Raw genomic sequence first — 27654 nt, 5'->3', positions numbered from 1 at the left:
TGATAATGCCCGAGAAGCCGGTGTTTGGAGGGTAAATTGGCACGGGTGTTGTTAGGCCCGAGAAGAAGTCGATCAGCATTAGACCCACCCATTGTGTAAAACATTATACAACGGGTGGGTCTAATCCTGAATGCTGATTGGTTAAAACCGCATTCCAGCCGGTGTCTATTCCACAAGTTACCACTGGCTAAATCTATGAAGTTAAAATGCCTAGTATTTACTCTGTTCCATCTGACTGCTGCAATCCACTGTCTCATCAGCCCAGCCAGGCAATTTATGAACTTGATCTCCACTATAAAAAGCATCTAGTCATTATCTCACATTTCTTTTAGACTTACATTTATTTTTAAACAGCAGAGAGTTGTACAAACCTTGCTGTCTGTCTCTCCGACATTTGCAACATTGTTTCAATATTGAAATTCGATCTCCAGCTGTTGCATAGTAATGAACGTGGCCGGAGTCGGGATGAGACAGACAGGCAGGCAGTATTTCTTAGCCAGTCGAAATCATGAATCAGCATAATTTTTATGGAGATATACAAAGAACTATCAATAGAAAACAGGTCAAACTCTTGTGTTGCGACGTGCTTAAGAGCAGCCTTTAGCCGCGGTATATTGGCCATATACCACACCCCCTCAGGCCTTATTGCTTAATTATACACTGGATTGGATTCTGTTGGTTTTATTGATGATTTTGGGTTGTTGTAAACATGTACAATTATTTTCTCTCCCCTGTAAGCATGTGATTGGATTTCATGACTTCATACAACCGTCACTGATTCCAACTCACCGGTTCAACTCTGTTACCGATTCAAATTTATACAAGACAAGACTTGTTTGTTTTAAGTTGTTTGTCTGCTGCTGACAAGATGGGGAGATAAACCACTCATTGAACATTGCCTCAGTTTGTGAAACACATCTTCGACGAACCAACTACTGAGAGACCGTGAAGAAGTGAGAGAAAATAAGAAACCTGCACACTTCCCTTGCTCGTATCACTGCTCGTTATTAAGCTTTACGTATCGGCCTTAAGGCCTTCGTCAGAGCTTTTGTGAGTGTTTTTTATTTTGCACCCTTATGTAGACATTGCTCCACCCACATCCGTTCAATGCATGGAATGGGGTTGGAGTATTCATCTGTTACCGTGCATCTGCAACAAAGATAGCTCAGATGTGCGATTGCCTTTTGAATTTTTAGACCATGAAGAAGTAAAATAATATCTTTGTTGCCTTTTTCTACGTTTTATTTTAGTTATAGACTCAGCGATATGACGTAGATGCAAAAAGTAAACATAGTGGGTCAAATCCCTCAAAAACTTTGAAGCGCGAGGTTCAACTTCTCCTCTGTTTTAGTCGTGTGGCAATCACGCTGGAATTACATGAAGCGAACCCGTGCACATGGGACGATACCATGTGTGACTGTGTGAGAGCGAAGTCTTGCATATCGATATCTGCGGTTCTGCTCGTGGCAACATCATTTCACTGAGTCTACCTTTTAACGCGAGCATTTTTCTAAATGTACATGTGTACTTAAGGTATATTTGACATAATTAACAGGGATTCATTAGGTGGTCAACATTGACCTTTCCAGAAATGTCCAGAAGGAGTTGCTATATGAGTTTGTGACCAGCGGAGGGTAGCAGAGCTGAATAAGTTGTTTAAATTGAGGTTCATAGTCACAGTGGAGGACTTGTTACACAGTTTTCACACTTATCACCTCAGGAAATTGGGTTTAGTAGAGAGATCCTATTAAATGAGTATTCTAATTCCTAATCCAATGGGGTTTAGTTCATCAACGTGGCTCTGGCCAGTGTCCGGCTATACTTTGACTTTGGTTCATACTTGTGACTCACAAAATCTAAGTTGTGTTGTATACTGTAAATAATAATAATTTGAAAATGGAAGAAAATCTGCTCAGTTGAGCCATTTTCAATGGTTTCATTGTTCATAATTTTTTTCTCATTTTCATGTGCAGCACTTTACTCAGAAAGTTGCATTTGACGATGGCCCAGTGGCAATTTATGGACAGGATCAAATATTTTTCAGCGGGTCCAGAGAAAGACTGTATTATATAGACTATTATGGTTCATGTAGCACAGATGGAGTAAAGTAGTGTTTGTTATTCGTTTACATTTTTTCCCCCCCATTGAGATTCAGGAATGTTACCAAATATATTTAAAACTAACCCAAGATAGTTAATCTGTGTCGTTTTCAATGGGAGCAAATGAAGCATAGTGGACAGGAAGGAGGTTGGCAGAGACAAGCAGGAGCTAGCGAGATCCTATTGGTGCATTCTAGTATTTATTTGAATATTTCCATTAGGGAACACCTCTCTGAAGTGTGTGTGTGTGTGTGTACAATAACTAAATTCACATTTGCACTCCTTGTAAACAACACCATTTAAAAAAAAAATAAACTTTGGCAAAAGGTCACGCCTACAAAACTTAGTGCATAGTTCCTAACAGATTTGACTTTTGGTAACAGAAAACTGTATTGAGATCGGCCTTTTCTGATAAAACCATCAGAATGTCGGTCAGTTCCATCTCGTTCCGTACACTCCCACTAGCGGCCACTTGGCTTCCTCTCATCACCATATTTGGTCGGGAGTGGAAAAACCAACCGGATGCTCCAGATTTATACATCCAGTGAAACATCTGGCTCCTTGTTCCATCTATGTCGTTACTGCTGCATACAATTGTTTACCTTTGTGTTGCTGCTGTATTTGAATACTTTATGACCTTCAGGCTAATAAAGTCAATATTAACAGTTTAACACCTCAGGCGCCTGCTTCAGTATGCAGTGTTTTTTAGACAGTTTATACCAGGGATCTGTAAGCTATGGTCCTCCAGAAAAATGTAAATGAGCACTGACTAGTGTCAGCCAGAGTCATACAGTACCAGTCAAAAGTTTGGACACACCTACTCATTCAAGGGTTTTTTTTTATTTGTACTATTTTATACATTGTAGAATAATAGTGAAGACATCAAAACTATGAAATAACACACATGGAATCGTGATGAAAAAAGTGTTAAACAAATCAAAATATATTTGACATTCTTCAAAGTAGCCACCCTTTGCCTTAATGACAGCTTTGCACAATATTGGCATTCTCTCAACCAGCTTCACGAGGTAGTCACCTGGAATGCATTTCAATTAACAGGTGTGCCTTGTTAAAGTTAATTTGTGGAATTTCTTTCCTTCTTAATGCGTTTGAGCCAATCAGTTGTGTTGTGACAAGGTAGGGGTGGTATACAGAAGATAGCCCTATTTGGTAAAAAAACAAGTCCATATTATGGCAAGAACAGCTCAAATAAGCAAAGAGAAATGACCGTCCATCATTACTTTAAGACATGAAGGTCAGTCAATTCGGTACATTTCGAGAAATTTGAAAGTTTCTTCAAGTGCAGTCGCAAAAACCATCAAGCGCTATGATGAAACTAGCTCTCATGAGGACCGCCACAGGAAAGGAAGACCAAGAGTTACCTCTGCTGCAGAGGATAAGTTCATTACAGTCACCACCCTCAGAAATTGCAGCCCAAATAAATGCTTCACAGAGTTCAAGTAACAGACACATCTCAACATCAACTGTCCAGAGGAGACTGTGTGAATCAGGCCTTCATGGTCGAATTGCTGCAAAGAAACCACTACTAAAGGACACAAATAATAAGAAGAGACTTGCTTGGGCCAAAAAACAAGCAATGGACATTAGACCGGTGGAAATGGGTCCTTTGGTCTGATGAGTCCAAATTTGAGATTTTGGATTCCAACCGCCGTGTGTTTGTGAGACGCAGAGTAGGTGAACGGATGATCTCCGCATGTGTGGTTCCCACCGTGAAGCATGGAGGAGGAAGTGTGATGGTGGTTTGCTGGTGACACTGTCTGTGATTTATTTAGATGTCAAGGCACACTTAACCAGCATGGCTACCACAGCATCCTGCAGCGATACATCATCACATCTGGTTTACGTACCTCCAAGCTGTGTAAGGGCTATTTGAGTGTAATGTTTACTGTTCATTTTTAATTGCTTATTTCACTTTTGTTTATCTATTTCACTTGCTTTGGCAATGTAAACATATGTTTCCCATGCCAATAAAGCCCCTTGAATTGAAATTGAATTGAGAGAGAGAGCATCACTTTCTCCTCCATAGCCTACAGTTTTTGTTTTGGTAAGAAGAAAACAATTTTTTTTTGAGAGGAGCCCCTATTCATTTCAGCTCTGTAAGTCATGGGTGGGGGAGATCCCTGAAAAATAGCTGACAAGTACAGGCAAAACATTCCCTTATATATATACACATATGGCGTTTTGTGTAACTGCTACCGTCTCTTATGACCGAAAAGAACTTCTGGACATCAGAACAGCGATTAATCAACGCGGACTGGAAGAAACTTTTTTCCTTTAACGAGTCCGACGAGAAGGATATCCTGCTTTCACTGGAGCAGGCCCAGATCCAAGCCTTTTGCGTGAAGAAAAGACGCAGGAAAAGGGGCCGCAGATCGGACAGCCTTCTGAGAATCTGTAAACTCCCACTGCCATCCGTTCTTCTTGCTAACGTGCAATCATTGGAAAATAAAATTGATGACCTACGATTAAGATCATCCTACCAGCGGGACATTAAAAACTGTAACATCTGATGTTTCACGAGACGTGGCTGAACGACGATACAGACAATATAGAGCTAGCGGGATTTTCCATGAGACGCTACCTCTGGTAAGAAGACGCTACCGCTGGTAAAACGAGGGGTGGGGGTGTGTCTATTTGTCAATAAAAGCTGGTGCACGATGTCTAATATTAAAGAAGTCTTGAGGTATTGCTCGCCTGAGGTAGAGTACCTTATGATAAGCTGTCGACCACACCATCTACCAAGAGAGTTCTCATCTATATTATTCGTAGCCATCTATTTACTACCACAGACCGATGCTGGCACTAAGACCGCTCTCAACCAACTCTGTAAGGCCATAAGCAAAGAAGAAAATGCTCACCCAGAAGCGGCGCTCATAGTGGCCCGGTACTTTAATGCAGGCCAACTTAAATCAGTTTTACCACATTTTTAACAGCATGTGCAACCAGAGAAAAACAATCCTAGACCACCTTTACTCCACACACAGAGATGCATACAAAGCTCTCCCCCGCCCTCTATTTGGTAAATCTGACCATAATTATATCCTCCTGATTCCTGCTTACAAGCAAAAACTAAAGCAGGAAGTACCAGTGACTCGCTCAATACGGAAGTGGTCAGATGACGCGGATGCTACACTACAGGACTGTTTTGCAGCACAGACTGGAATATGTTCCGGGATTCATCCAATGGCATTGAGGAGTACACCACCTCAGTCATCGGCTTCATCAATAAGTGCATCGACGACATCATCCCCATAGTGACTGTACATACATATCTCAACCAGAAGCCATGGATTACAGGCAACATCCGTATCGAGCGTAGAGCATAGAGCTGCCGCTTTCAAGAAGCGGGAGACTAATCCGGATGCTGATAAGAAATCCCGCTATGCCCTCAGACGAACCATCATCAAACAAGCAAAGCATCAATACAGGACTAAGATTAAATCCTACTACACCGGCTTTGACGTTAGTCGGATGTGGCAGGGCTTGAAAACTATTAAGGATTACATAGGGAAACCCAGACGCGAGCTGCCCAGTGACACGAGTCTACCAAATGAGCTAAATGCCTTTTATGCTCGCTTCAAGGCAAGTAACACTGAAGCATGCACGAGAGCACCAGCTGTTCTGGATGACTGTGTGATAACGCTCTCGGTAGCCGATGTGAACAAAACCTTTAAACAGGTCAACATTCACAAAGCCACTGGGCCAGATGGATTACCAGGACATGTACTCAAAGCATGCGTGGACCAACTGTCAAGTGTCTTCACTGACATTTTCAACCTCTCCCTGACCTAGTCTGTAATACCTACATGTTTCAAGCCGACCACCATAGTCCCTGTGCCCAAGGAAGCAAAGGTAACCTGCCTAAATGACTACCACCCAGTAGCACTCACGTCGGTAGCCATGAAGTGCTTTGAAAGGCTGGTCATGGTTCACATCAACACCATCATGCCAGAAACCCTAGACCCACTCCAATTTGCATACCGCCCCAACAGATCCACAGATGACACAATCTCAATCGCAATCCACACTGCCCTTTCTCACCTGGACAAAAGGAACACCTATGTGAGAATGCTGTTCATTGACTACAGCTCAGCGTTCAACACCATAGTGCCCACGAAGCTCATCACTAAGCTAAGGACTCTGGGACTAAACACCTCCCTCTGCAACTGGATCCTGGACTTCCTAACAGGCAGACCCCAGGTGGTAAGAGTAGGCAACAACACGTCTGCCATGCTGATCCTTAACACTGGGGGCCCTCCTGTATTCCCTGTTCACCCACGACTGCGTGGCCAAACATGATTCCAACACCACCATTAAGTTTGACGATGACACAACAGTGGTAGGCCTGATCACCGACAACGATGAGACAGCCTATAGGGAGGAGGTCAGAGAACTGGCAGTGTAGTGCCAGGACAACAACCTCTCCCTCAATGTGAGCAAGACAAAGGAGCTGATCGTGGACTACAGGCCCCCATTAACATTGACGGGGCTGTAGTGGAGCGGGTCGAGAGTTTCAAGTTCCTTGGTGTCCACATCACTAACGAACTATCATGGTCCAAACATATCAAGACAGTCGTGAAGAGGGCACGACAAAACTTTTTCCCCCTCAGGAGACTAAAAAGATTTGGCATGGGTCCTCAGATCTTCAAAAATTTCTACAGCTGCATCATCGAGAGCATCCTGACCGGTTACATCACCGCCTGGTATGGCAACAGCTCGGCATCTGGCCATAAGGTGCACAGAAGGTAGTGCGAACGGCCCAGTACATCACTGGGTCCAAGCTTCACGCCATCCAGGACCTATACAATAGGTGGTGTCAGAGGAAAGCCCATAAAATTGTCAAAGACTCCAGTCACCCAAGTTATAGACTGTTTTCTCTGCTACCGCACTCAATTAATAAAATCACCACCAGACAATTTACATTGACTGCCCTTTTGCACACTGCTGCAACTCGCTGTTTATTATCTATGCATAGTCACCCCCACCTACATGTACAAATGACCTCAACTAACCTGTACCCTGCACACTGACTCGGTACCGGTGCCCCCTGTATATAGCCTCATTATTGTTATTTTATTGTGTTACTTTTTATTATTACTTTTTATTTTAGTCTACTTGGTAAATATTTTAACTGCACTGTTAGTTAAGGGCTTGTAAGTTATAATTTCACGGTAAGGTCTACACTTGTATTCGGCGCATGTGACAAATGAAGTTTGATTTGATATACGTACCTTTAGAAAGTATTCACACCCTTTGACTTTCCCCACATTTTGTTGTGTTACAGCCTAAATTAAAAATGTATTCAATTGAGATTTCACTGATCTATACAGTGAAATTATGTTTTTTTTCTTATTTTTTTCTAAGTATTATGTTTAATAAAAAATGAAAAGCTGAAATGTCTTGAATCAATAAATATTCAACACTTTTCAGAAAGTGAAAGCAACTCTTATGGGCAAAAAAATAAATAATAATAATAGCATAAATAATCACAAGCTTTCTGCTAGTACACAAAGAGAACCCCGTCGGTCCCCTGTCGCGGAACGGAACGGAGCGAGCTCGTCCCTCCCTGGCCCTGCCCCGCGCGCAGCGATCAACAGGTTGAATGGCGCCAATTTATAACGTCCCTAACGGAAAGGACGCAAATAGTTATCTGATTTTATTAATGTTATGAGAATTTGTTTCAGGATAATACGGTCGTTTTCTCTCTCTTTTTGGAAGGAGAAACCAAAGTATTCAAAATGAGCGTGTATGTAGGTTAGTGATAATTAGCTAGCTAATATATATATATTTTTTTAGAAGTGTGTTTGCTGTCCAACTTGATAACGAAGTTAGCTAACTAGCTAACTAACTACTGTTGATAGATACTATGGATAGCTACAGTAGCTATTCCACATTCAATAGCTAACTTCCTAGCCTTTTCCCTCCCAGCTAACGTTAGCTATGACAGGTTATTTCTCAATAGCACTTGTTTGTTTCTTTACAGGTTCATCTTTTAATGTTGAGGATGTCCTTAGACCTTCTATGAAAGAGGGTAAATTTAGGCAAACATACAAATTGTTTGACTTTGCTAGATATATCTCATATCAAATGTTTTCAAATATTTGCCTTGAGAATAATGTCCTAAGAAGTCAAGCTGATATATATTTCAGGTGGGCATGAAGATGTCGAACCCAAAGTTGAGCAGCTGATGAGTAAAGTAAAAAAGCTACAACAAGGTAGCCATTATTAACCCCTTCCACACTACAAATGAATCATATATGCCTAATGGAAGAGCGATGTTGATTAGGGTTTAAAATATACATGATAAATGAAGAACTCAGGCTAATAACAGAAATTTGATTTAGTATTTTTTGTCATAATTGATCTAGCTGAAGATAGCATCCTGCAAGCCATAATGGTTTTGTCTCAGTAAAAGTGTGGTTAAGCATACAGTGTGGTGTGGATGTATGTATTTTTGGTGTTCCCTCTCAGGTAAGAGAGCTATAGAGGAGGAGGTGAAAGAGGCCCAGTCACTCAGAGACTCTCTGCAGGAAGAACTCGATGCCCGTAAGAAACCCTGAAGAAATCTCTTGGTTTTGCTCTCATACTTAGTAATATTAGCTACATCCTTTGTTCTTCTTCCCTTCCCACTGAACACAGACATCAATTCAACATCTATTAAACATTGTTTCCACTTAATTTAATTGAAATGATGCGGAAACAATGTTGATTCAACCAGTGTGTGCCTAGTGGGTTGCTTCCTTTGGGTAATCTCTAATCCAATATGACTAGGTTGGGGAAAAATTATGTCCTGCTTTCAGCCATCCAACCATCTCAGATCAGAGATAAGCCTACTTCTTCAAAGACAGGATTCTTGTTTAAAGTATTGGAACAGTTTAGAAAAAGATGAAGTGATGCTTAGTGGTTTTGGTTTTCAAGTAGTCCTGAAGTGTACAAAATTGATGACACCAGCATCACTTGTTCTTTCCCCAGTACAGACGGAAGCTTACCAACTGGAGGGTGTCCACAAAGAGAAAGAAGGTGGAGTTACAACACACAGAACACTCACGTTTACGTTAAGGCCATACACATTTTATTCAACGTTTAACAGATGCCCCTCACATTTCTCAAAAATAAAAACTGAAAAGTTTCAAGGTTATCGCAAAAGTAATATCCTCAAGCATCCACTAAAGAGATACACAACTTCCTCGTTTTTATGGCCTTAGCACAGCTTATAATGAAGCTAACATCGCTAGAAAAGGTTGCTAGGTGTTGTATTAAGTTGTTATAGTATTTTTACAAGGTTGTCCACTTATTTTTATAGTTTTTTTTTCGCTTTGTTAAAACAGTAAGATACATTTGTATTTATGTCATGAGAAAAGTAGCCTTTCTGGAAATACTGAGAGATTCATGCCATGACATCATGGCAACAGAATGATGATTGGGTTAGAATAGAGTAAGCCTTTAGTGGAAACATTTGTTTTATTTGACTTTCAGGGTTCGTTATATATTACACACTGACTCATCTCAATGGTATGCTGATGTTAGAGCTGATGATTGTGGTCAGTCTCAAATATCTGATCCCATTTATCAGTCAGTCATTCTTAATTTTCCAGTTACAGAATATTACAACACACGAATGAACCTACTACCAAAATCAGTAGACCTTATTCCCTTCTATTCCTTGAAATCCATAGTGCTCTCAAAGGTAATACGTTTACAGTTGTTTTTGTCCTATTTAAAACTGATGATGATGTTTTTATCCCAGAGTCGTACATGGTGCTGCAGTTCCAGTGTGAAGAGATGGAACAGGACTCTACCAGGTGAGCAGTTACACTTGCCTGGTATGCACCTTCCCCTGTCTCCAGTCTCCACCCACCTTGTTGTGGTCAAGTAGCCAGCTTCCAGACCAGATCCCTTCTTCAGATCAAACACTAGATGGCAGCATATCTTCATGTTTATGCAGGCCTAGAGCGGACATGATCTCTATTCAGAGTCAGTTTAAGATTAAATCATATACAAAGGGAAAGACTTGAAAACAGAACAATGGATTTATTGGCATCATGGACTAACATCCCGAACCGAACCTGTGACGTGATGAGTTATTCAGCAACATCTGGTGTTTGGTTCAACTCTACACATCTGCAGGTGGAAACTTTGACTCTAAAAATCCTGACAAAACAGGATGAAGACACGGCATATGTCAGAAAGCTGCTGCTGGTAAAGAAATTAACTCTGATATGATCCCACTGTGAGTTATTTGAACGCTCAATTCTGTAGGACCTGACAAAGACAGTGGTCTAAGGCACTGCATCTCAGTGCAAGAGGCGTCACTACAGTCCCTGGTTCGAATCCAGGCTGTATCACATCCGGCCATGATTGGGAGTCCCATAGGGCAGCGCACAATTGGCCCAGCGTCGTCCAGGTTTGGCCGGGGTAGGTCGTCATTGTAAATAATAATTTGTTCTTAACTGACTTGCCTAGTTAAATAAAGGTTAAATGTAAATTTATAACACATGTCGGTCTGTGCGTCTCAATAAATCACAGTGGCAGGAAGCATATCACAGTGGCTGACATTCCTCATCTCCTGTCCAGCACCTGAACAAGTTAAGTGTGTATGTGTCCTTGTTCACAGGCAGCAGCAGCTTAACAGGAAGAGTGAGGACCTGATAGAACAGTACAGATGTCAGATCCAGGAGACTAAGCTCAAACACAGGAAACACCGGTAACTATGTAGCGGTGCAGGGGGAACAGTCAGAATGGGGGCTTGAACCAACAGCCATTAGAGAGATCAGATGGAGGGAGAACGGTCAGAATGGGGTCTTGAACCAACAGCCACTAGAGAGATCAGATGGAGGGAGAACCGTCAGAATGGGGTCTTGAACCAACAGCCACTAGAGAGATCAGATGGAGGGAGAACCGTCAGAATGGGGGCTTGAACCAACAGCCATTAGAGAGATCAGATGGAGGGAGAACCGTCAGAATGGGGGCTTGAACCAACAGCCATTAGAGAGATCAGATGGAGGGAGAACCGTCAGAATGGGGGCTTGAACCAACAGCCATTAGAGAGATCAGATGGAGGGAGAACCGTCAGAATGGGGGCTTGAACCAACAGCCATTAGAGAGATCAGATGGAGGGAGAACCGTCAGAATGGGGTCTTGAACCAACAGCCACTAGAGAGATCAGATGGAGGGAGAACCGTCAGAATGGGGGCTTGAACCAACAGCCATTAGAGAGATCAGATGGAGGGAGAACCGTCAGAATGGGGTCTTGAACCAACAGCCACTAGAGAGATCAGATGGAGGGAGAACCGTCAGAATGGGGTCTTGAACCAACAGCCATTAGAGAGATCAGATGGAGGGAGAACCGTCAGAATGGGGTCTTGAACCAACAGCCACTAGAGAGATCAGACTATGTATTGTATGTTTTTTTCTGACAGGATGAAGTTTGAAAACCAGCTCCAGCAGCTGATAGAGCAGCATAAGAACTTGCACTCTGTCTTTGTGAGTTTGTCTGCTTGTACCTATGAGAAATCTAAAAGATTTCAGAGAAGCTTCTTCCATGTTTCTTTCACATATCCTGTCTTTCCAGATCTGTGAATACTAAGTGTTGTGTCTTCCATCCAGAGCCCAGACAGACTGCCTGCTGAAATAGAGAGCGTTGAAAACGCCAAGTCTCAGCTGCTGAAGGCTGGTAAGAAACTCTGATGACTGTAGACTTTAACACGATAGACTTTAACATGGGTTATTAGCACCATCGCTTGTGCAACTGTGATGTATCTATCTATGTATGTGTGTGTGTGTGTGGGGGGGGGTATAGAACAGCTGAAGTTATCTCAGCTCTGCCATCTAGAGGAGGCGCTGGATGAGGCCAGGAGGCAGACTTCGACTGACACGGCAGACAAACACGCAGACTGAACCCTGGAACTGTACACTGTAAAAAACGACCACTGTGTACAATTACAGATATTACCACGGCTCATAGTTAGAGAGGGTTCAGTGTGTAGAAGCAAAGTTGTGAATGTTTTGTGATTGTTCTTCTGCCCTTGATATTGTGTATTGAGTCCCTCTGTTTGATATTGTGGTCCTCTGCTTGATGCTGTGTATTGAGGTCCCCTGTTTGATATTGGGTATTGTGTTCCTCTGCTTGATGTTGTATATTGTGTTCCTCTGCTTGATGTTGTGGTTCTGGATCATTTGTACATCATTCTTTATTGATTATTTATTTGCTGCTGAGCAGTTTGCTTTTAAACAGATTAAATACAGTTGTCTATGCTGGTTGAGGGTTACGTGTCTGTGGATTGAGAGTCTCACACGGATAAGAATAAACAAACATCCCCAACATGAATGCAACACAGACAGTCACCAGTGGTGTAAAGTACTTAAGTAAAAATACTTTAAAATACTACTTAAGTAGTTTTTTGTGGTATCTGTACTTTACTTTACAATTTATATTTTTGACAACTTTTACTTTTACTTCACTACATTCGTAAAGAAATAATGCACTTTTTACTTCATACATTCTCCCTGACACCCAAAAGTACTCGTTACATTTTGAATGCTTAGCAGGACAGGAAAATGGTCCAATTCACACACATCAAGAGAACATCCCTGGTCATCCCTACTGCCTCTGATCTGGTGGACTTACTAAACACAAATGCTTTGTTTGTAAATTATGTTTGACTGTTGGAGTGTGACCCTGGCAATCTGTAAAGAAATCAAATTGTGCTGTCTGGTTTGCTTAATTTACTTTTGATACTTAAATATATTTTAAACCAAATACTTTTAGACTTTTACTCAAGTAGTATTTTACTGGGTGACTTTCACTTTTTCTTGAGTTATTTTCTATTAATATCTTTACTTTTACTCAAGTATGAGAATGTAGTACTTTTTCTACCACTGACAGTCACACAGACAGACACATACACACATAAACTCAGCAAAAAAAGAAACGTCCCTTTTTCAGGACCCTGTCTTTCAAAGATAAATCGTAAAAATCCAAATAACTTCACAGATCTTCATCGTAAAGGGTTTAACCACTGTTTCCCAAGCTTGTTCAATGAACCATAAACAATTAATGAACATACAGACGATAGGCAATTAAGGTCACAGTTATGAAAACTTAGGACACAAAAGAGGCCTTTCAACTGACTGAAAAACACCAAAAGAAAGATGCCCAGGGTCCCTGCTCATCTGCGTGAACGTGCCTTAGGCATGCTGCAAGGAGGCATGAGGACTGCAGATGTGGCAAGGGCAATAAATTGCAATGTCCGTAGTGTGAGACGCCTAAGACAGCACTACAGGGAGACAGGACGGACAGCTGATCGTCCTCTCAGTGGCAGACCACGTGTAACAACACCTGCACAGGATTGGTACATCTGAACATCACACCAGCGGGACAGGTACAGGATGGCAACAACTGCACCAGGAATACAGTTACACCAGGAATGCACAATCCCTCCATCAGTGCTCAGACAGTCCGCAATAGGCTGAGCAGGGCTTGTAGGCCTGTTGTAAGGCAGGTCCTCACCGGACATCACCGGCAACAACGTCGCCTATGGGCACAAACCCACCGTCGCTGGACCAGACAGGACTGGCAAAAAGTGCTCTTCACTGACGAGTCCCGGTTTTGTCTCACCAGGGGTGATGGTCGGATTCGCGTTTATCGTCAAAGGAATAAGCGTTACACCGAGGCCTGTACTCTGGAGCGGGATCGATTTGGAGGTGGAGGGTCCGTCATGGTCTGGGGCGGTGTGTCACAGCATCATCGGACTGAGCTTGTTGTCATTGCAGGCAATCTCAACGCTGTGCGCTCATCCTGACATGACCCTCCAGCATGACAATGCCACCAGCCATACTGCTCGTTCTGTGCGTGATTTCCGGCAACACAGGAATGTCAGTGTTCTGCCATGGCCAGTGAAGAGCCCGGATCTCAATACCATTGAGCACGTCTGGGACCTGTTGGATCGGAGGGTGAGGGCTGGGGCCATTCCCCCCCAGAAATGTCCAGGAACTTGCAGGTGCCTTGGTGGAAGAGTGGGGTAACATCTCACAGCAAGAACTGGAAAATCTGGTGCAGTCCATGAGGAGAAGCACCTGCAGTACTTAATGCAGCTGGTGGCCACACCAGATACTGACTGTTACTTTTGATTTTGACCCTACCTTTGTTCAGGGACACATTATTCAATTTCTGTTAGTCACATGTCTGTGGAACTTGTTCAATTTATATCTCAGTTGTCGAAACTTGTTATGTTCATACAAATATTTACACATGTTAAGTTTTCTGAAAATAAACGCAGTTGACAGTAAGAGGACGTTTCTTTTTTTGCTGAGTTTATATCTTGTAATGGTAACCTAGGTATTATTGAAAAGAAGTGGATATTCAACCGGCAGCAGAAATGTTTACATTTAGACATAGGGGTCAAAATTAATTAAGGTTAGGTGTAGTTTCAGTAAGGTCAAGGAAATGCATAACATTTCAAATCGGGTTAGTGTACTGCCGTGATTTTCTACCGGTCGATAACACTGCCACTTGCCGGGATGAGAACGCACTCATAAAGACATCCAAGGGTCTTTCCTGGTTTAAGGTTAAATAAATACCACCGGGTGTGTATCCTCTGGCTTGTGAGTGACCTTTACTTGCCTTATTACAATGTAATCATCTACAATTATGTTAATTATAGAATCAGCCGACTGTAATCATCTGTAATTATGTTATGGCATCAGCCGTATTCCAGTCAACAGACACTGGTATGTACTAATGCTGCAGAACCGCTGAGGGGTGTGTGTGTGTGTGGGGGGGGGGGGGTGTCTCTCAAGATGAAGTTTTCATCCCTCTAGTATTCTGTCACATACTGGTATAGTAATTTACTTTTCTTGTTCCTTCATACTGGAGAAGTCACAAACACACACACAGCTCCACAGGAACCAGTAATCTGAAGCCAACAGAGGTAGTTAGCACAGATGTCTTGTGTGTTAATTATTTAACCAACACATGATTATGTAATTTATCACAGTTACACACACACACAAACACACACAGGGAAAAACACATTGCTGTTTACCTTTACTCCCCCACACTAAGGTGAGAAATAACCTGGAAGCATTTCGGCTCCACTGTGTGTTTGACCTCAGTGCGTTTGGGCTGCAGTGAGTCACCTGATACGCAGGTTTGACATTACAGTGTGGAAAATGCATTGTGGGAAAGCTCACTAGAAGAGGAACGTAGTGTGTAGTATATGTATATGGGTGTACTCTATGTGTCTGTGTGAATGTACTCTATGTGGCAGGTGCGGCAGGGTAGCCTAGTGGTTAGAGTGTTGGACCAGTAACCGAAAGGTTGCAAGATTGAATCCCCGAGCTGATAAGGTACAAATCTGTCGTTCTGCCCCTGAACAAGGCAGTTAACCCACTGTTCCTAGGCCGTCATTGTAAATAAGAATTTGTTCTTAACTGACTTGCCTAGTTAAATAAAGGGTAAAAAAAATAAAAACATGTGAGTGTCTGTGTGTATTGACTGAGGATCTAAACCCACTCTTAACCTCCCCTTCTTGTCTCTAGGGTTGAGAGAGAGTGCAATAGACTAGTGCTGCTGCAGACAGGATTTCTCTCAAACTCCTGATCCACTTTCTAGTTTACCATCCAGCGTCCAGTGTGCTGATCCAGGCCAGGGTTTATCTGCTGCCCAGAGTCAGGCCCAGTCCTGTGGCTCTGTTCTATGGCCAGGAGGTGAGTCAGAGAGAGGGGGTGGAGATGAGAGCGATTGAGAAAGGGAAGTTGGGTGTGGCCCTGAAAGCCCTTGGCACATTCCTAGAAGAGACTGTGCCCTCAATACCACCGTGCACACCTTTCCAGCTGCCAACATCTAAACACAAATATCCAGGTGAGCAGCATACATACACTAAGTCTACGACACTCTCATTCATACACGTGTATGGTAGTATACTCACACTGTACTCAAATAAACGTTTAATCATACACACCCAACAGCATTATATTTGCTTAACCAGGTCTAGAGTAGGTGTGTACAGGTAACAGGGCAAGGTGCACCCAGGTATGTGGGCAAACATCCAGATCGTGAGACACCCTGGGGAGCGAACGCTGAACACACATCCATATGTGTGTGTGTGTGTGTGTGTGTGTGTGGATGTAGGATATCATGGGAGTGGGACTGATCTGACAGGACACAGGACAGCCCCCCCCCCCCACACACACACACAGAGACACAGTAAGATAACTCAGTGCCCCTTAGTTTTGTGTGGGTTCCATTAAACTGGGCAGGGCAAATAGATCAAGTGCAACTCATTTGAAAGTATCTGACAGATGACTGGTAGACATGGATAACTTTACTATGCTAACACTATGCAACTGAATCAGTAGGCAGGATGTTTAAGAGCTATGACTCAGACTTCCCTGTCAGCAGTTAGAAAGAGAGAGAGAGAGGAGGGGAAGCGGGACATAGAGAGAGAGAGAGGAAGTGGGACATAGAGAGAGAGAGAGGAAGTGGGACATAGAGAGAGAGCAAGAGAAAGGGAGAGAGAGAGGAGGAGGGGAAGTGGGACATAGAGAGAGAGGAGGAGGAGGAGACAGGGACATAGAGAGAGAGGAGGAGGAGGGGACGGGGACATAGAGAGAGAGGAGGAGACAGGGACATAGAGAGAGAGGAGGGAGGAGGGGACAGGGACAAAGAGGGAGAGGAGGGGACGGGGACATAGAGAGAGAGGAGGAGGAGGAGACAGGGACAAAGAGGGAGAGGAGGGAGGAGGGGATGGGGACATAGAGAGAGAGGAGGGAGGAGGGGACGGGGACATAGAGAGAGAGGAGGAGGAGGAGACAGGGACAAAGAGGGAGAGGAGGGAGGAGGGGATGGGGACATAGAGAGAGAGGAGGGAGGAGGGGACGGGGACATAGAGAGAGAGGAGGAGGAGGAGACAGGGACAAAGAGGGAGAGGAGGGGACAGGGACAAAGAGGGAGAGGAGGGGACGGGGACATAGAGAGAGAGGAGGAGGAGGAGACAGGGACATAGAGAGAGAGGAGGGAGGAGGGGATGGGGACAGAGAGAGAGGAGGGAGGAGGGGACGGGGACATAGAGAGAGAGGAGGGAGGAGGGAATGGGGACATAGAGAGAGTGGAGGGGACAGGGACATTCAGAGAGAGGAGGGAGGAGGGGACAGAGAGAGAGGGAAGGGGGAATAGAGAGAGAGGGAGAGAGAGAGAGGAGGGGAAGGGGGCATAGAGAGAGAGGAGGGAGGAGGGGATGGGGACATAGAGAGAGAGGAGGAGGAGGAGACAGGGACAAAGAGGGAGAGGAGGGGACGGGGACATAGAGAGAGAGGAGGAGGAGGGGACGGGGACATAGAGAGAGAGGAGGGGGAGGGGACGGGGACATAGAGAGAGAGGAGGAGGAGGGGACGGGGACATAGAGAGAGAGGAGGAGGAGGGGACGGGGACATAGAGAGAGAGGAGGAGGAGGGGACGGGGACATAGAGAGAGAGGAGGAGGAGGGGACGGGGACATAGAGAGAGAGGAGGGGACAGGGACAAAGAGGGAGAGGAGGGGAAGGGGACATAGAGAGAGAGGAGGAGGAGGGGATGGGGACATAGAGAGAGAGGAGGGGACGGGGACATTGAGAGAGAGGAGGGAGGAGGGGACGGGGACATAGAGAGAGGAGGGAGGAGGGGATGGGGACATAGAGAGAGAGGAGGAGACAGGGACATTGAGAGAGAGGAGGGAGGAGGGGACAGAGAGAGAGAGGGAAGGGGGCATAGAGAGAGAGGGAGAGAGAGAGGAGGGGAAGGGGGCATAGAGAGAGAGGGAGAGAGAGAGAGGAGGGGAAGAGGGACAGAGAGAGCGGGAAGGGGGACATAGAGAGAGAGGGAGGGGGAGAGGAGGGGGAAGGGGGACATAGAGAGAGAGGGAAGGGGGGAATAGAGAGAGAGGGAGAGAGAGAGGAGGGGAAGGGGGACATAGAGAGAGAGGGAGAGAGAGAGAAGAGGGGGAAGGGGGACAGACAGAGAGAGAGAGAGGGAAGGGGGGCATAGAGAGAGAGAGAGAGAGAGAGAGAGAGAGGGAAGGGGGGCATAGAGAGAGAGGGAGAGAGAGAGGAGGAGGGGAAGGGGGACATAGATAGAGGGGGGAGAGAGGGAGAAAGAGAGAGGGGTGCATACTCCACTGACTGAACTGCATACCAGGCTACAGCTCATTGTTGAATGGAGAGGGAAAGAGAGAGAGAGAGAGAGAGAGAGAGAGAGAGAGAGAGAGAGAGAGAGATGTTAACATATGTTTCCAATGGGTTAAATTGAGATGTTTGATGTTCCTCCAAATTAAGTTTATTTTTCAGTTGATCTTTTCCAAAAAGATCCGTCCACACACACTCTCTCACACACACACACACACACACACACACACACACACACCCTCTGGCTGAACTTTACCTGCCCATCCAATTTATGCCAATATTGTCAAATTATCCCAGGTTAATATTTTTGAAAAACGTCACTAGAGTGAACTTCCAATACTTTTCAACTGTCAGCGTTCCAGCAGTGAGAATGGGAGGAGTTAGAGAGAGGAAAGCCTGGTTACTCAACTTCTTCCTGGTTGCGGTGTGGAAGCGGACGCGCGGAGCGGTAGGATCAGACTGAGGCAGACCGGTCGGGATGGTAGTGTGGAGCTCCGGGGCGTTTTGGGCGGATAAAATGGAGTCCCACCGGGAGACAGGAATGTACACCGTAGACAAGTACTGACGAGCCGGTGAACACCAGTGGAAGTACCACGGGAGGGATATACGGCGATATATAGCGATTCAAGCCAGTGAGACAAAGTAGCCAAGAAAAAGTAGCCTACAAATTGTTGCCCACTGGAGGGTAAGAGACTGTATTATTATGTTCATAACAACTCGTTCTGAAACAGGTCAATCTATCCTGGTAATCTCCGTGTCTTCTGTAAATTAGCCTGTTGCAATAATCTCTAGGCCTATGTAACTCAATATATGCCTATGTCTATAGCAAGACAATGAAATAGCACTTTGATACTTAAAGCTGTAACATTTTTACTGTAGTTCTGTAGGCGACAGTATCCATCTCATCGTTGTATTAGGCGAATGTAATAACTCTGTAATAAACGTCTGGTTTCATTGAAAGTTGCCAACCAATAGAAACTCTGCAAGACCTGCGTGTTCAATGAATTAGTATGAATCCACATAGACACAAAGAAACTGCTGTATTATAGTAGCCCTCTGTTATAGCCTAACAGACATAGACAGGACGGTATGTTAAACACCCCGCCGTGTTTTCTAATAGGCCTAATGTACAGTTGGACTAAAGTCAATTGATATATTCCGTTTCCTTTGTGTTGTAAATTACCATACAGAAGGTGTGTGTGCTGAGTTTTAATATAATTGGTCATTTAACCTTTATTTAACTAGGTAAGTCAGTTAAGAACAAATTCTTATTTACAATGACAGTCTAGTGGGTTAACTGCCTTGTTCAAGGGCAGAATGACCAATTTTTTTTCCCTTGTCAGCTCGGGGATTCGATCTAGCAACCTTTCGGTTACAAGTCCAACACTCTAACCACTAGGCTATCTGCTGAGTACAGATGTTCTGCTCTGTATCTTACTGAGACTTTGGTCCATGTCCAGATAGTGTGCATAGAGTACTTCAGATAATAGGCTTAGTACACTCCCTGCATGCCAGTGAGTGTACTACTGTCAGAGTGTGTGTGTGTGTGTGTGTGTGTGTGTGTGTGTGTGTGTGTGTGTGTGTGTGTGTGTTTCAAGTTGTATTAGTCACATGTACAGGACAGACATTGGTGTACACCATCCAAACGAAATGCTTACTTTCAGGTTCGTTTTCGACAAAGAGAAATAATCAAATATAACAATACTTCAAGTAAATGTCTCAGTAGAATAGAATAAAGATTTTAGCATAAGTATAATACAGGAAGGCACAATTTATAGTCCAATATTTACACGTGTTTTTGTGAATGGAGTATTGGGGGGTAAGTGTTTAAATTGTGAAGTATTTATCAACAATCATAAGAGTCTGGTTGCAGCAGTAGTGATGTGCATGTAGCAAGAATGTTTGTGTCTGTGTGGGTGTGTGTCTGTGTGGATGTGTGTCTGTGTGGGTGTGTGTCTGTGTGGGTGTGTGTGTGTGCTAAGGTGCAGAGAGTCAGTGCAGGTGGTCAGTCCAGTTTAAGTGTTCAGCAGTCTGATGGCTTGTAGATAGAAACTGTCTCTGAACCTGTTGGTATGTGTCTGTTTACAGATGCAATGCTAGGTCCTGTTACTGCAACATTCCAATGTACAGAACTATATCTGAAATGCATCTGAAATATATCTGAAAGGCACATCAACAACCGTCATTTTATATACAGTCCATTCAGAAAGTATTCAGACCCCTTGACATTTTCCACATTTTGTTACGTTACAGCCTTATTCTAAAATTTATTAAATTAGTATATTTCGTTATTAATCTGCACACAATACCCCATAATGACAAAGTGAAAACAGGTTTTTAGAAATGTTTGCAAATGTACTAAAAAATAAAACACAGAATACCTTATTTATGTAAGTATTCAGACCCTTTGCTATGAGATTCGAAATTGAGCTCAGGTGCATCCTGTTTCCATTGATCATCCTTGAGATGTTTCTACAACTTGATTGGAGTCCACCTGTAGTAAATTCAGTTGATTGGACATGATTTGGAAAGACACACCTGTCTATATAAGGTCCCACAGTTGACAGTGCATGTCAAAGCAAAAACCAAGCCATGAGGTCGAAGGAATTGTCCGTAGAGCTCCGATACAGGATTGTGTCGAGGAACAGATCTGAGGAACGGTACCAAAACGTTTCTGCAGCATTGACAATCCCCAGGAACACAGTGGCTTCCATCATTGTTAAATAGAAGAAGTTTGGAACCACCAAGATTCTTCCTTGAGCTGACCGCCCGGCCAAACTGAGCAATCAGGGGAGAAGGGCCTTGGTCAGGGAGGTGACCAAGAACCCGAATGTCACTCTGACAGAGCTCCAGATTTCCTCTGTGGAGATGAGAGAAACTCCCAGAAGGACAACAATCTCTGCAGGACTCCACCAATCAGGCCTTTATGGTAGAGTGGCCAGATGGAAGCCACTCCTCAGTAAAAGGCACATGACAGCCTGCTTGGAGCTTGCCAGAAGGCACCTAAAGGACTCAGACCATGAGAAATAAGATTCTCTGGTCTGATGAAACCAATATGGAACTCTTTGGCCTGAATGCCAAGTGTCACATCTGGAGGAAACCTGGCACCATCCCTACGGTGAAGCATGGTGGTGGCAACATCATGCTGTGGGGATGTTTTTCAGCAGCAGGGACTGGGAGACTAGTCAGGATCAAGGGAAAGATGAACGGAGCAAAGTACAGAGAGAGACCCTTGATGAAAGTAAGTAAAGGGTAAAGGGGTCTGAATACTTATGTAAATGTAATCAGTTTATTTTTTTAATACATTTGCAAACATTTCGAAAAACCTGTTTTTGCTTTGTCATTATGGGCTATTGTGTGTAGATTGATGTGGGGGGGGAAAAACTATTTAATCCATTTTAGAATAAGGCTGTAACTTAACACAATAGTGGTCTGAATGCTCTGTATAACCTTCAATCTGTTTTATATTGAGATGACTTATTATAATGCTTATCCTATGAAAATGCACTAAATCACCAATTTGGCACACCATTGCGTACCATGTCAGGCTACACATCAACAAGTAGCAACATATAACTCAATTGATTGACCATGAAATGTATTTTAGTATGATTGAAATAGGCTCATTTTAATGCAGTCATTTCGGTTTTCAGTCTATCCCCGTTCCGTTTGCTTCGGTTTAAGAAATGTTTTTCAACAGAATCGGCGGAATGAATACACCCCTGATCACCCACAGCACACACAGTTCACTTTCATAGCAGCCACATAAAAACAGCATCACTTTGCTTGTTGTATAATTCCTTCTCGCATCTACACGCTTTCCTCCTCTCACCTTTTCCCTTTGCTTGTGGACTTCAGTGCAGAACACAACAGCTATCTGTGACCAGGTGAAAATAAACTGTGCTGCCTTCATTGTGTGTGTGTGTTCGTGTTCCTCCTGTTAGGCAATATATGCTGTCAAGGCTGCACCCTTTATGTTTGCGTTGTCTATCCGTGGTCCTGTATGGCTCAGTGTGGTCCTGTATGGCTCAGTGTGGTCCTGTATGTCTCAGTCTATGGCTCAGTGTGATCCTGTATGGCTCAGTGTATGGCTCAGTGTGATCCTGTATGGCTCAGTGTGATCCTGTATGGCTCAGTGTGGTCTTGTATGGCTCAGTGTATGGCTCAGTGTGGTCCTGTATGGCTCAGTATGGTCCTGTATGGCTCAGTGTGGTCATGTATGGCTCAGTGTGGTTCTGTATAGCTCAGTGTGGTTCTGTATGGCTCAGTGTATGGCTCAGTGTGGTCTTGTATGGCTCAGTGTATGGCTCAGTGTGGTCCTGTATGGCTCAGTGTGGTTCTGTATGGCTCAGTGTGGTTCTGTATGGCTCAGTGTATGGCTCAGTGTGGTTCTGCATGGCTCAGTGTATGGCTCAGTGTGGTCCTGTATGGCTCAGTGTGGTTCTGTATGGCTCAGTGTATGGCTCAGTGTGATCCTGTATGGCTCAGTGTATGGCTCAGTGTGGTCCTGTATGGCTCAGTGCATGGCTCAGTGTGGTTCTGTATGGCTCAGTGTATGGCTCAGTGTGATCCTGTATGGCTCAGTTTATGGCTCAGTGTGGTTCTGCATGGCTCAGTGTATGGCTCAGTGTGGTCCTGAATGGCTCAGTGTGGTCCTGAATGGCTCAGTGTGATCCTGTAGGGCTCAGTGTGATCCTGTAGGGCTCAGTGTGATCCTGTATGGCTCAGTGTGATCCTGTATGGCTCAGTGTGATTCTGTAGGGCTCAGTGTGGTTTTGTATGGCTCAGTGTGGTTCTGTATGGCTCAGTGTATGGCTCAGTGTATGGCTCAGTGTGATCCTGTATGGCTCAGTGTATGGCTCAGTGTGGTCCTGTATGGCTCAGTGCATGGCTCAGTGTGGTTCTGTATGGCTCAGTGTATGGCTCAGTGTGATCCTGTATGGCTCAGTTTATGGCTCAGTGTGGTTCTGCATGGCTCAGTGTATGGCTCAGTGTGGTCCTGTATGGCTCAGTGTGGTCCTGAATGGCTCAGTGTGATCCTGTATGGCTCAGTGTGATCCTGTATGGCTCAGTGTATGGCTCAGTGTGGTTCTGTAGGTCTCAGTGTGGTTCTGTAGGTCTCAGTGTATGGCTCAGTGTGGTTCTGTATGGCTCAGTGTGGTTCTGTATGGCTCAGTGTGGTTTCTGTAGGGCTCAGTGTGGTTCTTGTATGGCTCAGTGTGGTTCTGTATGGCTCAGTGTGATTCTGTATGGCTCAGTGTGGTTCTGTATGGCGGTCGCATTGCAAGGATTGTGGGTTTGATTCCCAGGGGGCCGGCCTCACATACATAACATATTTGCTTTGGATAACAGTGTCTGCTAAACGGCATATGTGTGTGTTGTCGCTTACAATAATTAATTCCAGGCAGGGTGTGTGCTTCTATCTGAATGTCATTGTATGTGGTGCTGCTGTCTTTTCAGTCAGGCTGGGATGATATAGGACAGGTAGAGGTTCTTCAGTTAGAACAGTGATGATATAGGACAGGTAGAGGTTTCTCAGTTAGAACAGTGATGATATAGGACAGGTAGAGGTTCCTCAGTTAGAGCAGTGATGATATAGGACAGGTAGAGGTTCTTCAGTTAGAACAGTGATGATATAGGACAGGTAGAGGTTCTTCAGTTAGAACAGTGATGATATAGGACAGGTAGAGTTATTTCAGTTAGAACAGTGATGAAATAGGACAGGTAGAGGTTCCTCAGTTAGAACAGTGATGATATAGGACAGGTAGAGGTATTTCAGTTAGAACAGTGATGATATAGGACAGGTAAAGGTTTCTCAGTTAGAACAGTGATGATATAGGACAGGTAGAGGTATTTCAGTTAGAACAGTGATGATATAGGACAGGTAGAGGTTCCTCAGTTAGAACAGTGATGATATAGGACAGGTAGAGGTATTTCAGTTAGAACAGTGATGATATAGGACAGGTAGAGTTTTCTCAGTTAGAACAGTGCTAATATAGGACAGGTAGGGGTTCCTCAGTTAGAACAGTGATGATATAGGACAGGTAGAGGTTTCTCAGTTAGAACAGTGATGATATAGGACAGATAGAGGTTTCTCAGTTAGAACAGTGATGATATAGGACAGGTAGAGGTTCTTCAGTTAGAACAGTGATGATATAGGACAGGTAGAGGTTCTTCAGTTAGAACAGTGATGATATAGGACAGGTAGAGGTTTCTCAGTTAGAACAGTGATGATATAGGACAGGTAGAGGTTTCTCAGTTAGAACAGTGATGATATAGGACAGGTAGAGGTACTTCAGTTAGAACAGTGATGATATAGGACAGGTAGAGGTTCTTCAGTTAGAACAGTGATGATATAGGACAGGTAGAGGTTCTTCAGTTAGAACAGTGATGATATAGGACAAGTAGAGGCTCCTCAGTTAGAACAGTGATGATATAGGACAGGTAGAGGTTTCTCAGTTAGAACAGTGATGATATAGGACAGGTAGAGGCTCCTCAGTTAGAACAGTGATGATATAGGACAGGTAGAGGCTCCTCAGTTAGAACAGTGATGATATAGGACAGGTAGAGGTTTCTCAGTTAGAACAGTGATGATATAGGACAGGTAGAGGTTCTTCAGTTAGAACAGTGATGATATAGGACAGGTAGAGGTTCTTCAGTTAGAACAGTGAAGATATAGGACAGGTAGAGGTACAGTACTTCTATCTGTTGTGCGTCTCAAATGAGACCTTAATTTCCTATGTAGTGCACTACTTTTGGACAGAGCCCTATGTGAATTATGTTGGGAATAGGGTGTCATTTCAGATGTGAACAGAATGGAATAGGGTGTCGTTTCAGATGTGAACAGAATAGAATAGGGTGTCGTTTCAGATGTGAACAGAATAGAATAGGGTGTCGTTTCAGATGTGAACAGAATGGAATAGGGTGTCGTTTCAGATGTGAACAGAATGGAATAGGGTGTCATTTCAGATGTGAACAGAATAGAATAGGGTGTCATTTCAGATGTGAACAGAATAGAATAGGGTGTCATTTCTCTGTCTCTGTCTCTGTGTGTCTCGGTCTCTCTGTTTCTGCCTCTGTGTGTCTCTGTCTCTCTGTTTCTGTCTCTGTGTGTCTCGGTGTCTCTGTGTCTCTGTCTCTCTGTCTCTGTGTGTCTGTGTCTCTGTCTCTGTGTGTCTCTGTCTCTGTGTGTCTCTGTCTCTGTGTCTCTGTCTCTGTGTGTCTCTGTCTCTCTGTCTCTGTGTGTCTCTCTGTCTCTGTGTGTCTCTGTCTCTCTGTCTCTGTCTCTGTGTGTCTGTGTCTTTGTCTCTGTCTGTGTCTCTCTGTGTCTGTGTCTCTGTCTGTGTCTCTGTCTGTCTCTGTGTCTGTCTCTCTCTGTCTGTCTGTGTCTCTGTCTGTCTGTCTGTGTCTCTGTCTGTCTTTCTGTGTCTCTGTCTGTCTTTCTGTGTCTCTGTCTGTCTGTCTGTCTGTCTGTCTGTCTGTCTCTCTCTCTCTCTCTCTCTCTCTCTCTCTCTCTCTCCCTCCTTCTCTTTCTCTCTATTTATCTCTCACTCACTCACTCTGTGTGTCTGTGTCTCTCTCTCTCTCTATTTATCTTCTCTCTCTCTCTCCCTCCTTCTCGTTCTCTCTATTTATCTCTCTCTCACTCACTCACTCTGTGTGTCTCTATGTCTCTCTCTCTCACTCAATCTGTGTGTCTCTCTCTCTCTGTCTCTCTGTCTCTGTCTCTCTCTGTCTCTCTCTCTGTCTCCCTCTCTCTGTCTCTCTCTGAACGATTGTAAAACTGGATCGGTATGCTGGATCAATCTGTGTGTTTGTTTAATGAGGTGTGTGTGTGTGTGTGAGATGTGTATGTATGAGGTGTTTCTACAGAGCCTTTAGAAAGTATTCACACCCCTTGACTTTAAAATTAAAAATGAAATCTGAAATGTCTTGAGTCAATAAGTATTAAACTCCTTTGTTATGACAAGCCTAAATAAGTTCAGGAGTAAAAATGTGCTTAACAAGTCACATAATTAGTTGCATGGACTCACTCTGTGTGCAATAATAGTGTTTAACTGTCACAGTTGTCGTCTGGAAGGGAGGACCAAAACGCAGCAGGAATGTGGATGCTCATCTATTTATTTAAATAACAAGAACACCAAAAACAACAAAACAAAATGAACTCACGAACAACAAAACAGTCTTGTCAGGCACACTCAGCAAAACAAGAAACAATCTCCCACAAACACTAAACCAAACACATACCCATATATAGGACTCTCAATCAGAGGCAACGAGAAAGCACCTGCCTCCAATTGAGAGTCCAACCCCCCATTAACCTAAACATAGAAATACAACCAACTAGACTAAACATAGAAATACATAAACAAGGAACAGTGCCCAAAAACCCCGGAATACATAAATCAAATACCCTTCTCCAAAAACACCACCCCGAACCACATAAAACAAATACCCTCTGCCACATCCTGACCAAACTACAATAACAAATAACCCTTATACTGGTCAGGACGTGACATTAACATGATTGTTGAATGACTACCTCATCTCTGCAACCCACACAGTTATCTGTAAGGTCCCTCAGTCGAAGCAATGATTCAACCACAAAGACCAGGGAGGTTTTCCAGTGCCTCGCAAAGAAGGGCACCTATTGGTAGATGGGTAAAAAAAAAGCAGACATTGAATATCCATTTGAGCATAGTGAAGTTATTAATTAAGCTCTGGATGGTGCATCAATACACCCAGTCACTACAAAGATACAGGCGTCCTTCCTAACTCAGTTAATGGAGAGGAAGGAAACCGCTCCGAGATTTCACCATGAGACCAAAGGTGACTTTAAAACAGTTTAATGGCTGGGATAGAAAACTGAGGATGGATCAACAACATTGTAGTTACTCCACAACACTAACCTAATTGACAGAGTGAAAAGAAGGAAACCTGTACAGAATGAAAGTTATTCCAAAACATGCATCCTGTTTGCAACAAGCCACTAAAGAAATACTTCTAAAGATGTGGCAAAGCAATTAACTTTCTGTCCTGAATACAAAGTGTTATGTTTTGGGCAAATCCAACACAACACATTACTGAGTACCACTCTTCATATTTTAAAGCATAGTGGTGGCTGCATCATGTTATGGGTATGCTTGTCATCATTAAGGACTGGGGAGTTTTTCAGGATAAATAAATTAACAGAATGGCTCTAAGCACAGGCAAACTCCTAGATGAAAACCTGGTTCAGTTTGCTTTCCACCAGACACTGGGAGATGAATTCACTTTTCAGCAGGACAATAACCTAAAACACAAGAACAAATTTATACTGGAGTTAATTACCAAGACAGTGAATGTTCCTGAGTGGCCTAGTTACAGTTATGACTTCA

At 43.7% G+C, this 27654-nt stretch overlaps 2 protein-coding genes across 2 annotated transcripts in view; both read left to right on the top strand.

Moving 5' to 3' along the window:
- Positions 1-7626: 7626 nt before the first annotated feature.
- si:ch211-199g17.9 (SYCE1 domain-containing protein) lies at positions 7627-12377 on the top strand. Its single transcript, XM_014143086.2, has 10 exons — positions 7627-7717; positions 8104-8151; positions 8270-8335; positions 8592-8666; positions 9093-9140; positions 9868-9922; positions 10735-10824; positions 11540-11603; positions 11727-11793; positions 11920-12377. The coding sequence occupies exons 2-10, from the start codon at positions 8142-8144 to the stop codon at positions 12015-12017; spliced, it is 573 nt and encodes a 190-aa protein (XP_013998561.1). The 5' UTR covers positions 7627-7717; positions 8104-8141; the 3' UTR covers positions 12018-12377.
- Positions 12378-18670: 6293 nt separating this feature from the next.
- LOC106570609 (protein FAM83H-like) overlaps positions 18671-27654 on the top strand; it is a 30863-nt gene continuing 21879 nt past the window's right edge. Inside the window, 1 exon segment of the mRNA XM_014143071.2 lies at positions 18671-18962. The gene's annotated coding sequence lies outside the window, so the exon portion shown is untranslated.

Source organism: Salmo salar, chromosome ssa14, assembly GCF_905237065.1.
Source record: "Salmo salar chromosome ssa14, Ssal_v3.1, whole genome shotgun sequence".
Lineage (NCBI taxonomy): Eukaryota > Metazoa > Chordata > Actinopteri > Salmoniformes > Salmonidae > Salmo > Salmo salar.
Note: the sequence above shows the minus strand (reverse complement) of the source record. Positions and strands in the feature narration are given on the sequence as shown.

Coding starts and splice junctions, on each gene's coding strand:
- si:ch211-199g17.9 (XM_014143086.2), top strand. Junction 8,336..8,591: donor AGTAAAAAAGCTACAACAAG/GTAGCCATTATT, acceptor GTTCCCTCTCAG/GTAAGAGAGCTATAGAGGAG. Junction 11,604..11,726: donor AGAACTTGCACTCTGTCTTT/GTGAGTTTGTCT, acceptor TCTTCCATCCAG/AGCCCAGACAGACTGCCTGC.